The sequence below is a fragment of the Mchenga conophoros genome, linkage group LG1, assembly GCF_057382185.1.
Source record: "Mchenga conophoros isolate Kocher_MC1m ecotype Shallow Benthic linkage group LG1, M_conophoros_male_GT1.1, whole genome shotgun sequence".
Classification (NCBI taxonomy): Eukaryota; Metazoa; Chordata; class Actinopteri; order Cichliformes; family Cichlidae; genus Mchenga; species Mchenga conophoros.
The window spans coordinates 30,789,769-30,802,303 of record NC_140526.1 but is presented as its reverse complement, the minus strand read 5'-3'; the positions used below and the strand labels follow the sequence as shown (position 1 = coordinate 30,802,303).

General features: G+C 39.9%; 1 protein-coding gene across 1 annotated transcript in view; it reads right to left on the bottom strand.

The window, feature by feature from the left end:
* The window catches only part of trip4 (thyroid hormone receptor interactor 4), an 88,414-nt gene extending 80,657 nt beyond the window's left edge, over positions 1 to 7,757 (bottom strand). The window contains exons 1-11 of the mRNA XM_085274692.1: positions 7,536 to 7,757; positions 6,498 to 6,679; positions 6,254 to 6,384; positions 5,257 to 5,475; positions 5,089 to 5,167; positions 4,889 to 4,994; positions 4,516 to 4,731; positions 4,281 to 4,410; positions 3,900 to 4,093; positions 3,666 to 3,790; positions 2,989 to 3,080 (exon numbers count right to left, since the gene is read on the bottom strand). Coding sequence (XP_085130818.1) covers positions 2,989 to 3,080; positions 3,666 to 3,790; positions 3,900 to 4,093; positions 4,281 to 4,410; positions 4,516 to 4,731; positions 4,889 to 4,994; positions 5,089 to 5,167; positions 5,257 to 5,475; positions 6,254 to 6,384; positions 6,498 to 6,679; positions 7,536 to 7,615 — 1,554 coding nt within the window. The 5' untranslated portion in view covers positions 7,616 to 7,757. The remainder of the gene's footprint in view (positions 1 to 2,988; positions 3,081 to 3,665; positions 3,791 to 3,899; positions 4,094 to 4,280; positions 4,411 to 4,515; positions 4,732 to 4,888; positions 4,995 to 5,088; positions 5,168 to 5,256; positions 5,476 to 6,253; positions 6,385 to 6,497; positions 6,680 to 7,535) is intronic.
* Between the last annotated feature and the right edge of the window lie 4,778 nt (positions 7,758 to 12,535).

The window sequence follows — 12,535 nt, the reverse complement described above, 5'->3', positions numbered from 1 at the left end:
ATCATTGGACATCCTCTTCCCTCCCTGAAGGACCTGTACAGCACTCGCTGTCTCAAGAGGGCACGCAGCATCCTACGGGACTGCACACACCCAGGACACCGGGTGTTTAAGCTGCTGCCGTCTGGCAGGAGGTTCAGGCTGCTGAGGTCCCGAACAAATAGACTCAGGGACAGCTTTTACAACAGGGCAATAGCCCTGATCAATGTAAATAGCTGACCTGACTGGATACCTCCCTGGACTTTTTAGGGGGAGGTAACAATGTTTAAAACAATAACAATAATATTTATATTTATAACAAGGTGCAATAATAATTAATGTGCAATAATAACAGTGTGCAATACACATACACTTATTCTTCTTTTTTATACTAAGTTAATATACTGTGTTGTGTTGTTTGTTACGTTGTGATGTGTCATATCGTGTCGTGTTGTGTTATATGTAGTGCCGACGTAGGACAGTTTTTCCAATTTCATTGTACTACTGTACTATGTATGACTGTGCAATGACAATAAAGAGTTATCTTATCTTATCTTAAGAGAAATAAAGACTCCTGTGCTAAATAAAATAAAAACATTTTTTTCCATTTCTGTGAGTCAGTAGTGTTTCTCTCATGCTCTCCTGATCTTCCCACATTCCACTTTCCCTGAATATTTCATACATCATGAAGAGACAGATTTAGAAGAGCCTGAAGAATAATGGCTGTCTGTCCTTCACCACCCCCCTTTTAACCACCCACAGCTGCCAGCACAGGACAGTAAATCCTACACCTCACCCACTCTCCCAACCCAGCAGTGCAGCTATGTGCTACTATACACTAGCACAACATGCCCTCTTCTACTTACACAAAAGGAATCAAGATTCAAACGCTAAACCATTAATGGCTTTTCCTTTTTTCCAAAATGTCGACTCCAATAGGCAAAAGCTAACAGTTCAGCACCATCATTAGGCATTTGGTGCTGTTATTCTTTTCTATTCTTTTCTAGTTGGTTCACTTTTTTTCTACATGTGTCTTGCTTTCTTTTTTTCTGAGGGGCCTTGTGTGAGGTGGGGGTGTTATTTATGGCTGCTCTGTGCAAGTGGTCACACATACACACACACATACACACACCCTTTCACAGGATGAAAGGGCAGCCACACTGCCTGCAAACATGATTTTACAGCCCTGGGTGGAATGAGTGGTGGAGGAGAGAATGAGGACAGAGTACAAAAGGGGAAAGCCCTTAGATTTACAGGTCCCAGCAGTCAGAATGCAACCATGAAACAGGACACATTTTTAAGGCTATTTTTTTCTTTCAACCAAAAACACAGCTTCTCAGAAAAAAACAAAACAACAACTGCCTTTATGCAGGGAGATACTGTGTGTGTATGCAGAGATGTGCAGAAATACAACAACCCACAAGCAGATTATTGCCTTTTCTGTGTGTATGAGTCTTTTTTTTAAGACTGTGCAGTTTCCAAATGTGATCTGCTTTTGTTTATCACTAAAGATGGCAGAAGATCATGTATGCACATGTGCAAGAGGTTTTGCAGCTTTGCTGGGTGAGAGCATGTTTATGCAATGTGTAGAATTTGACGAATTCCCCCACTTAAATAGTTCAACAAGACTATTCTACATGGATGCGAGTGTATCCGTGTGTTACGATATATATATGGAGTATACCAGGTCTCTACCTGTAGAGTACAGAATAAAAAGTAACTAATGTAATCAAATAAGGCATGTACCTAAAGATGAAAATTTAAAGGAAAAAACACAACGTTCCTTGGTGAAGTGTTATAATAACATATAATACACACATTTAATAGTCTCTAAAAGAATGATTTGAGACAAGCAGTGTCTTGCAAAGCCGGGGGCAAAACAGCCAAATGAAAATGGCAATGCAATTAAGTTTAAATGTGTTCCATTCACAGCAAATGGGGAGAGCCACTCTGTTTCCACATAATGCTGTAATGGAAAGTAGGGTGCATTTTCCAGCTTATATCTGGTAACACTGCAATTAATTCAACTGATTTAGGTGCAAAAGCTCAAGTAAACAGTTTATTAGTCCTACAAGGCAACAGTGACCATGGCACTAATGGAGCAGCAGCATTATTTGCTACATCACATGTTCGCAGTCACTCTAACAGTGTGAGCTAAGAGGGGTGGGGATTTCATTTCAAGTAGAATCGCTTTCTCCTGTGAACATATCTGAAATACACACAAAGACTGGTACCACTGTAAAATGTACATACCACCACTCTGGTGGGAGGTATTTTGGTGTAACGAGAGCTTGTATTTGGTTTCTGTGGTGGATACTGCCCCTAGTGTAACACTGTAAACTGGCAGGGAGGTGTTGTGAAAAGGGTGGAGTCTGCTCTCTGCTGACAGAAAGTGGCACTGCACCAAATTACTCACAATTACACAGAACAGCCAACTACACAGTCACTAAACAGTACTGACATACTAGGACTAGAGCTTGAGATCATACTTATTACTCAAAATTATCCACTGGGCATTTCAAACACAATGAGAAGTCTCAATGTTTTTACAACCACTACTGTTTTTTGCTATAACTGAAACTGAGTCATTATTTAACAGAGTTCTGAATGAAAAGACTTATTACAAAACTTTGTCTCTAACTTAATACAAGTTAAGTGTTTGATGCGTCACTTTAACACTGTCTCCAAGGCTCACATGGACAAATACATAAACCCTATATATGGCCTTTTTCATGTACAAACCCAGAATTTATTGACATTTTCTCAAGTGAATTAATTTATACTTTAAATGTACAACTACTTTAGATCACAACTAAGCACAAATGATGACAGGAAGGCTGTCATCTTTAATCCAGTTGCAGACATTTCATGTTTCTGTGAACCCACGACTGACTTCAAACAGAACCCATAATACCAATCGGTCATAAGGAAAACGTTAAGAGTAGTGAAACCTGAGAGTTTCACTTTTTGGTTGGTTTTTTTTTTGGTTGTAAAAGTACATCTTTCACTAACCTGTTCCCTGAATTGCTGCTGAGATAGACAGTCAGTCACATTAACGCAGCCCAGCAAGCAGCCAGTGGGATAGTCTTTAGGAAACATGGGCCCTGTGGAGATAAGACCAGGATCACTCAATCAACAATGTGTGGAATTAAAAGCAATCAGTATCACTTTATGACAGCAACATGACAGAGCCCAGTTTAGCATTAATATTACTTGTATCAGCGCTAAATTATGATACCATTATGACATGTTATTAACAGCATTTTATCATGCCCATGAAAAGAAAGTTGTGCTTGTTAGCAAATTTAAACAAATATACTTTTCTGCTAGAAATACTTTACTGTGTGCAATAAAAAAGTTTATTAAATATGCCCTAAAGACACTATGTCCTTTCACAGCTTTCACAGAGAAAGGCCAAAGCTTGGCAATAAGATCCAAAGGGCCTATTACAAAACCTAGCGCTAATGTTGTTACAACAGCCTTTAAGAGGGCCCACACAAAGCTACTGGGGGCATTTTTAACATAAATATTTCTATATAATTTTTTCCTGAGCCAAGGAAAGCATTACCCATGCATTATATTTTGTAGCAGCTTTTTTTCTATCTTCAGCAGCACCATATTTAAATCTGTTTAAACCAGAAATACATTTTTAGTATTCACAATATGATTCCTTTGTACAGCATCTGCACCTTTTTTATAAATGTGGCGATACATAGCTTCCACCTCTGCGATTTCTTGAGGGGTGGGCTTCTTTGCTGCAGCTGCAATCCAAAGTCGCCCACGGTGTGACGTGTACCACGTTCGTCCTTCTACCCTGCATACACACATAAAATGTCACATATTACAACACTTTGCCAAAACCCAAGTGTCTATAGGAGTTTATCATATATACAACACACACACACACACTGCACAGTCCTTACCTCTTGATGCCCTTTACCAGTAGCGAGGCCCACGGTTGGTGCATGCTGAGGCACCAGCCGCCATCGGACATCTCCTGCAGCTCTTTGTCTTGGAGCCTCAACCGGTGTCGTTCTTCTCTTCCCTTGTCCTCCATTGCACTCTTTCCCTTCTCCATTGGTTTCTTGTGGCTTTCACTCCCTCCAACATCAACCCACTGAAATAGGCATTCGTTAGAAACATCAGTAGAGTCTGTTTCAATGCTCACTGTTTTGTGATGGGTTAAAGTGCAGAGCAAACTCAAGGGATTTGACTGATATTTCATTTGAATTTATAAAATAATACAAATGACTAAAGAAGAATGATTAAAGAAGAAATGCCACGTTCAGAATGGATCAAGTTACCTCTGGCGCAGATTGCATTATGTTGGGATTCACCAGATCTCTGAGGCCCTGCCGTCCACCCTTTCTTTCAGAATACATTGGTGATTTGGACACCGATTCATTGCTCATTGCCTTGAGGGTCTCATCCAACCTGCAAATTATTGGAAACATTTCAGAAAGTCTGGCTGTTTAACACAACCACATAACATAAATCTGGAATTGCTGTTGTGATTCAGGTGCTGTCAGATTATCTTACTTGTTGTAATACTCATTCAGGTTGTTTCCCTCTTCAATTACTTGTCTACCAGCAAAGTCAAGTGTGATCTTCCTGTCTTTGCGAGAGGCATGGCGAAGCTCTCTCAGCTCCTCTTCCTTTTTCTTCAGTTTCTCTCGCTCATTGGGTGACAACCACTGATTGGATTCAGTGGCAAAGTAATCAGACTCGTCATCCAGAACCTGTGTTCTTCTGATACTGGGGTTAAAGGGAGGCAGTGAAGTGTTATTACCAACTTTCATCACTATCTTCAACAGCAATCAAAATGTCCTGTTAAAGTGTAAACACTGCACACAGAGCAGTAAACCTATCCATTCTTGTAAAGCTCTTTTCTTAACTGTGTGTTTTATGATACCTATTTCTGTCATATTCCAGCAGTTTGTCTTTGTGCTGAATTGCTTTCTCCAGCCCAGCCTTCATCGTGGCCTCTTGGTGTGAGAGATATTCTCTTTCTCCGAAGTCTGTCACCAAAATAAAAACAAACTCACAGTATCAAACCAGTTGATCTTTTCAAAGAGTTTCTTTTCATAAGTCCTGACTACTTAAGACCCTCACCGCCCATGAGCTTCTTTCTTAGTTTCTGGCTTTTGTTGGAGTCTCGTTGGAGGATCTCCTGTTCTTCTTTTGTGCAGACCTTAATCAGAAAACACTTTTAGCACAAGAAGAATGACAAAAAAAGCCCCAAAACAACAACGCAATCTAAGGACTTAAAGTGATATGTACCAGGCTGCCACAGAAGAAACAGGGTCCTGAGCCCTCTTGCTCACACACAATACGGCCACAGGTGATGCAGTTGTTAATAAGCTTGTGCTTTTGGGCAAGGCATTCACAAGCATGCCGACCTGGGAGTAACACAGCCAGCCTGTCCTGACCCTCTTTAGCGTAGAGATTGACAAACTTTGTTTTCTTCTTTGATGATGATGTATTACTATTTTCCTGGGCCTGAAGAACAATTGAATGAAGAGAAGTAGAAAGGAAGACATCTGTTTAACAAATGAACACAACAATAAAAATGGCACAGGACATGTACAAATAAACATGATATTGATATCAGTTACAAGTTTGGATCCCGCTTTTTTTTTTTTTTTTAAGGATTCTTTATTATTTTTATTCTTTTTTGTATCAGAACGCAGAAATATCACCTGAATATATGAAGAGAAAACAAAGTTTACTTTAAATTATTCAAAGCAGGATTTGGGATGCCATAAGCGAGATTCTATCAACAGGCCATAAAAAGATAAAAATGATTAAACATTAAAAAGCATGTCTGTGACTCAGCCCTTCATGACTGAATAGCAAAAGCAAAATCCACTACTTTAAACAACAAGAAACAGAGTTACAAGTAATTTTAGAAGTCTGCTCATTACTGAACTGGATATTACACCAGTGGAAATCCGTCCGTTGCTTTGATGAATGCAGTTTTATGTCTTTGTTAGATATGGATATTGTGAAAGGCTGTGAATGCACTGAATTGACACACCATCCCATCTGACTACCATATTAAATTACTTCAGAGGTTTGATGTCCATATTGTTCTACAATGTAAAAAATATTTTTTTAAAAATTAAAATAAAACAAAAGAAAGAAGAAAATCACACACTGATGAGTAGGCATGTCCAAACGTCTGACTGGTATTTTATAAGTTCTGTCAATTTGGTAACAAATTATCTCCATAAAGCAGGTGAGAAGACAACAAAAGTGTGGCATTATTTGTACTCACCCTCATCAGATCAATGGGGGTTTTTACAGCTTCTGGCACAGGTTCTGCTTGGCTCACGGTCATCACCTCCTGTTTGTTGCGTCCTTTTCGTTTAGATTTCTTCTGGGTATCTCGGGTCATATCTTGTGCATCTAAAATATTTTTAAAAATTACCTTCATCAACGTTGTTTCAGAGCAACTGAGGCGTTTTTTTTTTACTGTAGTTCCTTTTATGTAGTCTATCTGAATGAAATTTGTTTCTTACCTGGTGATGAAACAGATTCTTTGAGAATGAAAAGACCTGTGGTATCTGCTGCCTGTCTTTGAGTCTTCTTCCATCTGCTGAGGAGCTCGTTAATGAACTGCCCCTTTTCCCCATCTGTACCCTGCAGGAGGTCTCCCACATATTCCTCAATCTCTTCAGCCTTCTCGATTGATAGAATATATCTTGGAAATACAACACCACAACTTCATTTATTGACGTTTCTATACAAATTCATTGCCTAACATTTTAAAAGACCAGAAATAGCGACGAACTGTCATTTAATTATCAATTACTTTTAAAATATGTGTCTTTCAGTAATTTTAGAAGTATGCTAATATATCAGGAGCTTAGGTATAAAAAAAAAAAAGCATTTGTACGAATGTGTGTGTGGTTGGGTGAACGAAACTTGTAGTAATATATACTGTAGCTATATAAATACCAGTCCATTTACCATATTAGTCCACGAAAAGCTTTTCATATATAATTGGTTAAAGTTGCTTATTTTAGGGTACACGTTTATGCAGTTCTTCATCTCTGTCTTTATGATAAACTATCAGCTTTCAGGCTGTTGATCTGATGGGTGGACTCTAACTTTGCTTGGTTTAGTGTCCATATCATTTGCTTATTACCTGCCAAATGAAAAACGTTATGATTTCTCAACAGAAAACTATGTTCACTGTTTCGCTTACATACACTAACCATGTAAACCACGTAAACCATGTGTGTAGATTTTTAATAGTTAAAACAAATAAAAATACATAAAGACACAAAGTCCCACTCGACACTTGTCATGTAGAAAAAGGTTTAATCTGACTTTTTAGCCAAAACAGCTTGTTCACGGTGAGCCACTAAATAGTCAATACACTGGCATACAGCTGTAGTGTCACAATTAATTAGCTGTATCAAAAACGACAACGACACGTCATATACATACATAAGTACACCATAGCGCAGCCTAGCTTACTAGTTAGCTGATCTGCAGATGCTACAATTAGCCAGACGGCAGACAGTAATAACAGGCAGGTAAAATTTTCTTACTGGACGATTTCTTCACCCGCCTCCAATCCAAACTTGTGATGTAACTGTTCCACACACCACTGCAACAACTGCTCCGACATTTTTACCAGATGACAGGCTCCACACCTTCAAGTTTAAATCAAAGAGACCGGCGTGTCAAGCACAAACTTATAGCATAAACGTGTTTCCAGTCGGCGAAAAAAACAAATGCGCACATAACATTGGCGTTTACCGGGAGTACGTGGCAGAATCCCGTCCTGAAACAACTTATGCTGTGGTGTAAAGGTTCCACCTGACCAAACAGAAAAGTAAAATAAAGAAAGAGGGGGAAAAACACTTGTGTAAAATCATCTGTCTTTAATTGTAACTTTCTTTAATTATACGCGGGTGTTAGTGAAACTAAACACTCCTTTATCAGTGAAATACGGATTGGTTGCACTTTTGAGTTCAATCACTAGATGGCAGGTTTGCAGTAACTTTAAATACACAAGCTTTAGCTGTTGCTTAAATCGACAGGTTCCACCGAATAGGCTCATACCTGGCATAGGTTATTATCGTGCATGAGCCAATCAAGGTTATGCCTGAAGTGACTGTATTATTAGTAAAACAAGTATATAACAAGACTATAAAGTATAGTCATCACCAGTCTGGTTTCAATGACTCCAAATAAAACAGAGATGTAATTAAGATTTTTATTCACTGTTATTACAGTTTATCAGTATTATCATTATTTGGTATTATAACTCAAATTTTTATAATTTTATTATTTATTACTGATTACTACTGAACACTTTTTTTGGCTGTAGGAAGACAGTAAGTCCTCAACTTGTGAGGTTTTATTTGTCATGGCCCTGAGTCAGTGATCCAGAGTTTATGTTTTGGATTGCTTTGCATCTGAAATAATATTCTAAATTTAGTGTTTTGTTTTGTTTTTTTGCACTTTTGTGTTCTTATTTGATCATTTAGTTTCTGGTTAGGTTGTAGTTTTTCGGTTCTTCGTTATTATTTCGTCTAAAGTGTGTTTCGGTTTGCCTTCAGTTCTTTGTGATTATAGTTCTCCCTCCTTCACTGCCTAGTCTTCTCTTGTGTTTAGTAAATCTTGTATCTGTGTTTTTGTCTCCCAAGTCACTGTGCCAAGCTCACATGTCTATTAATTTGTTTCCCTGTCGTGCCTCTTGCTACCCCTGCTCCCTGTTTAGTCAGTCTGTATCTCAGTGTGTGCCTCTTGTTTCCTGTTGAATTTTGATAGTCTTCTGTCCTGTGTTTAGTGTATTCAGTTTTGCTTCCTCTCTGTCTCGTTATGTGTGTTTAGTCCCAGCTGTGTTCCCGCCTGTTTCTCCATCCCCTCCTTATCCTGGATGTGTATTTATGTCTTCATTCTCCCTCTGTTTATTGTCCCATTCTCCTTATAAGGTGCATGTTTAGTTATTGTTTCATGGTCTTCCGTTTACATCTAGTCATGAGACTGAACAAACCAAAGTAAGAAAATAAAAACTACTTTAAAATCTTTTATTCAAAGAAAGAAAAGCGTGAAAAATAAATGATGGTCAGACTGTTTTGAGTTCAACCTAATTCAGCCAGAGCAGGAATGGGAATAGGAAATTAACCACATTAATAAAATACATCAGCTCCTTGGCTCACAGCTAGCGAGATCCCACCAATCTAAAATCTAAAATGATATCTAAAATTAGCTAACAATCTCTAATAAGCTACCATAGATTAGTTTATGTTTTTGACGCTATTGATTAAATAAATTACAATCAAAACATGCTTTATATGCCACAGCAACAACCCCATATTAGAACAGTTTTGCACTTATTCTAATTTTCACGTTTTATATTTGCATTTGATTTGTGCCATGAAGCAACGTTGTTTTTGGTCTTATTCGTTAACAACTAATCATGCTTCTGTGTCAAATGGTCAGTGAGCATCAAGACTCCAGTCACTGCAGGCAGAGACAGGATTTAGTACAGCCCAAGTTTTATTATTTTTATTTATCAAAGCTTTCATTTACGAGCTCAACATGGCCGCTCTATAGAAGAGTAGTGGCTTCTCCTAGCAAACCAGCAAACAAATTGGTTAATTGTGAGCCCTTTATACCCTGCTACCACACCTTGTTCATAACCTGCCTGGCGTTTGTCCACACTTTCCAAAAAAGACAATTAGCCATGGAAACATTTACATATAATACTTTGTAGTAAAAACTAACTAAAAACACCAAATGTCAAGCCAAATGAACTGTCTGGTGAATATATAAAACATGCAGGTGTTCACTGCACTTTGTGTTGTTGCATTCTTTGGCTCCGTACCTTTTTATTGGGTTATTACAATTATTCCAAATAAATTTGGAAACTGAATGAAATGTAAATAAAACAAATGCAACAATTTGGAAATCATCTAAATCCTATATTTATTTATTTTTTAGAATAGTACAAATGTTAAGAATTAAAAGTGGGGGACTTCCGGTGTCATGGTGGCGAGAGTAGCAGCATAAACAGGAGCTCCTGCATCGATAGCTAAAATAATCCGCAATTCAAGAATATAATCCATTAAAAGCGACTTTCCCCTCAAGAATAATAAGCGGAGATAAAAATAAGAAGGGACGAGCCCCCGGCCGAAGCTTAGAAACGCGACTTGAGAGTAAGACAAATGAAACACGCTCCGAGCAAGAGGGCGAGAAGATGGCGGCAGAGGCCACAACATCAGCGCTAGGCCCCCTCAGACAGGTGGTGAGTGAAGTAGTGGCGGAGGACATGCAAGACCTTAAGGCAGAGATGAAGAAGGATCGCTCGTGAGAACAAGTTAGAAAGAGGACATGAAAGCCCAAATGAGCGAGTTAACACACGAGATAAATCAACAGGTTACCGCCGCCACAAGCAGGATCGAGGAGGTGGGGAAACGTCTGGAAGAAATGGAAAGAAACATGGTAGGGAAGGAGAAATGGGACATTGGAGTGAGGGATGCCATTGTTCAGCTGCTGGATAACCAGAGGCAGCTCAAAGAGAAGGTTACGGATTTGGAGAGGCGCTCACGCCGTAATAACATACGGATATATGGCATCCCTGAGAACATAGAAGGCACCTCCATGCTAAGGTATGTGGAAAGCATGATGATATCGGAGTTGGGGGACGGCGTGGACTTGGGCAGCGAGAAGAACCTAGGGATGGAGACCGCTCACCGGGCGCTGGGAGTGCAGCTGCCGCCGGGGGCGCCCCCTCAATCAACGGTGGTGCGCTTCTTAAAGTTCAATATTAAAGAACAAATCCTACGCGCTGCATGGAAGAAGCCTGCATATATAAAGGAGAAATGGATTTTCTTTGATCACGACTATGCCGAAAACATACAAATGAAAAGAAAAGAGTACGGCCCGGTTAAAAAAGTACTTAAAGAAAACGCCATCCAGTTCCAGATCCCGCTTGCTAAAATACGGGTTCATTTTGACTCGGGAATGGTCTTATTAGCGCGGAGGAAGCTGCGGGGGATCTAAGAAGACGCGGATACACGGTGGGACCGGTGGATACACGGTGGGACCGGTGGCCATAAGAAAGCCCAAAGGCATTACGGCGGAGATGATCAGCAGTATGCTACCGACGAGCGTGGTTGGGCCGCGACGCGCCGGTGTTGTGCCAAAAAGTGATTGTCTGCCAAAAACTGATTTCCGGTATTTGCCAAAAAGCGATTGCTCATATTTAAAGTGCTATAAGTAACTTGTTGGGCTATAATATGTTAAACATATGTCAAATGCATCCCTTATGGATGACATAAAGTCATCTTGAGCCACAAACAACATTCGTGTAGCAAGATACAAGCCGCAATCAGTTTTTGGCAGCGACTTTTATATAACCTTTATTTATGCAGTAAAAAAAATCTCATTAACATTAAAAATGTATTTTGTAAGAGTAAGTTGCCCAACAGGACAGCAGAAATGGCAGCAAATATTACAATAGTTCTGTAAAAATATGTTAAGTGGGGATAAAGGACCAGATATGGTTATAATGTAAGTACAAGTTGTAAAGATACTTAAAAAACAGATAATTTTTTAATTCTTTATGTAACCCCTTTGTATCCCCTGTTCACCGAAGTCTATTTACGAACATACGTAAAGATATTACACATAAAAAATACACAGAAACACTGGAAATCACTTTTTGGCAGACAATCACTTTTTGGCACAACACCGGGAATACAGCTGATCTACGCGGGAGCGCACGGGAAAAGCTGAAGGTTTTCCAGTAACACCTGTGCCCCACCGGCCCCGTTTCGCTGTTAATGCTGGGCTTACACTGTGCGATTTTGAGCCGATTTTTGAGTCGTGCGACCGTTTTGGCGATCGGCCCGATTTTGGCCTTCATCGTGCGTCGTGCATCGTATAATATACGTGGGGTAACGAGACGCGATTAACACCCCACGACCAGCTCCAGATCATCAATCGCTTGGTCGCTCGCGACCGTCGTCACCTCGCGACCGGGTGTCACCGCAGTTTGTCACACTGCGCACGCGCAAACACAAATGTCAGCGAAAAAGACGGCGCAGCATGGCAGTGCAGCGTGTGATCTGGACACAAGCGATGGAGGCACAACTTGTAGAACTTTGGAAAGCTCATCCGAGCCTTTTCGATGTGGCCTCACAAAATTATCACGACCACAACAACCATGAAAATAGTTGGATTTACATTGCTGCTCAATCACAGCTGCCTGATCAATGTTTTTCATTAGCAATTTAGCAAAGTTGATGGTGGTGGTGTGTCTGTGTGAGTAAAGACAGAGAGGGAGAGCGAGCGACAGAATTTCTGTTATAACCTTCATTTTTATGGACGCACAGTGTGACCACTGCATCAGAGCATCGGGCCGTATAGTGTGAGACCCTGCATCGTGACCTATGAACTTCTAACCCCTGCGAGTCAACCGTACAGTTTGAGTAGGAGCTGAATCGCGCGACTGAAAAAATCGCACAGTGTAAGCCCAGCATTATGGAAGACCTGGTTTATTTGGTTAAGACAAGTTCTGTCTTTGTTCATGTGT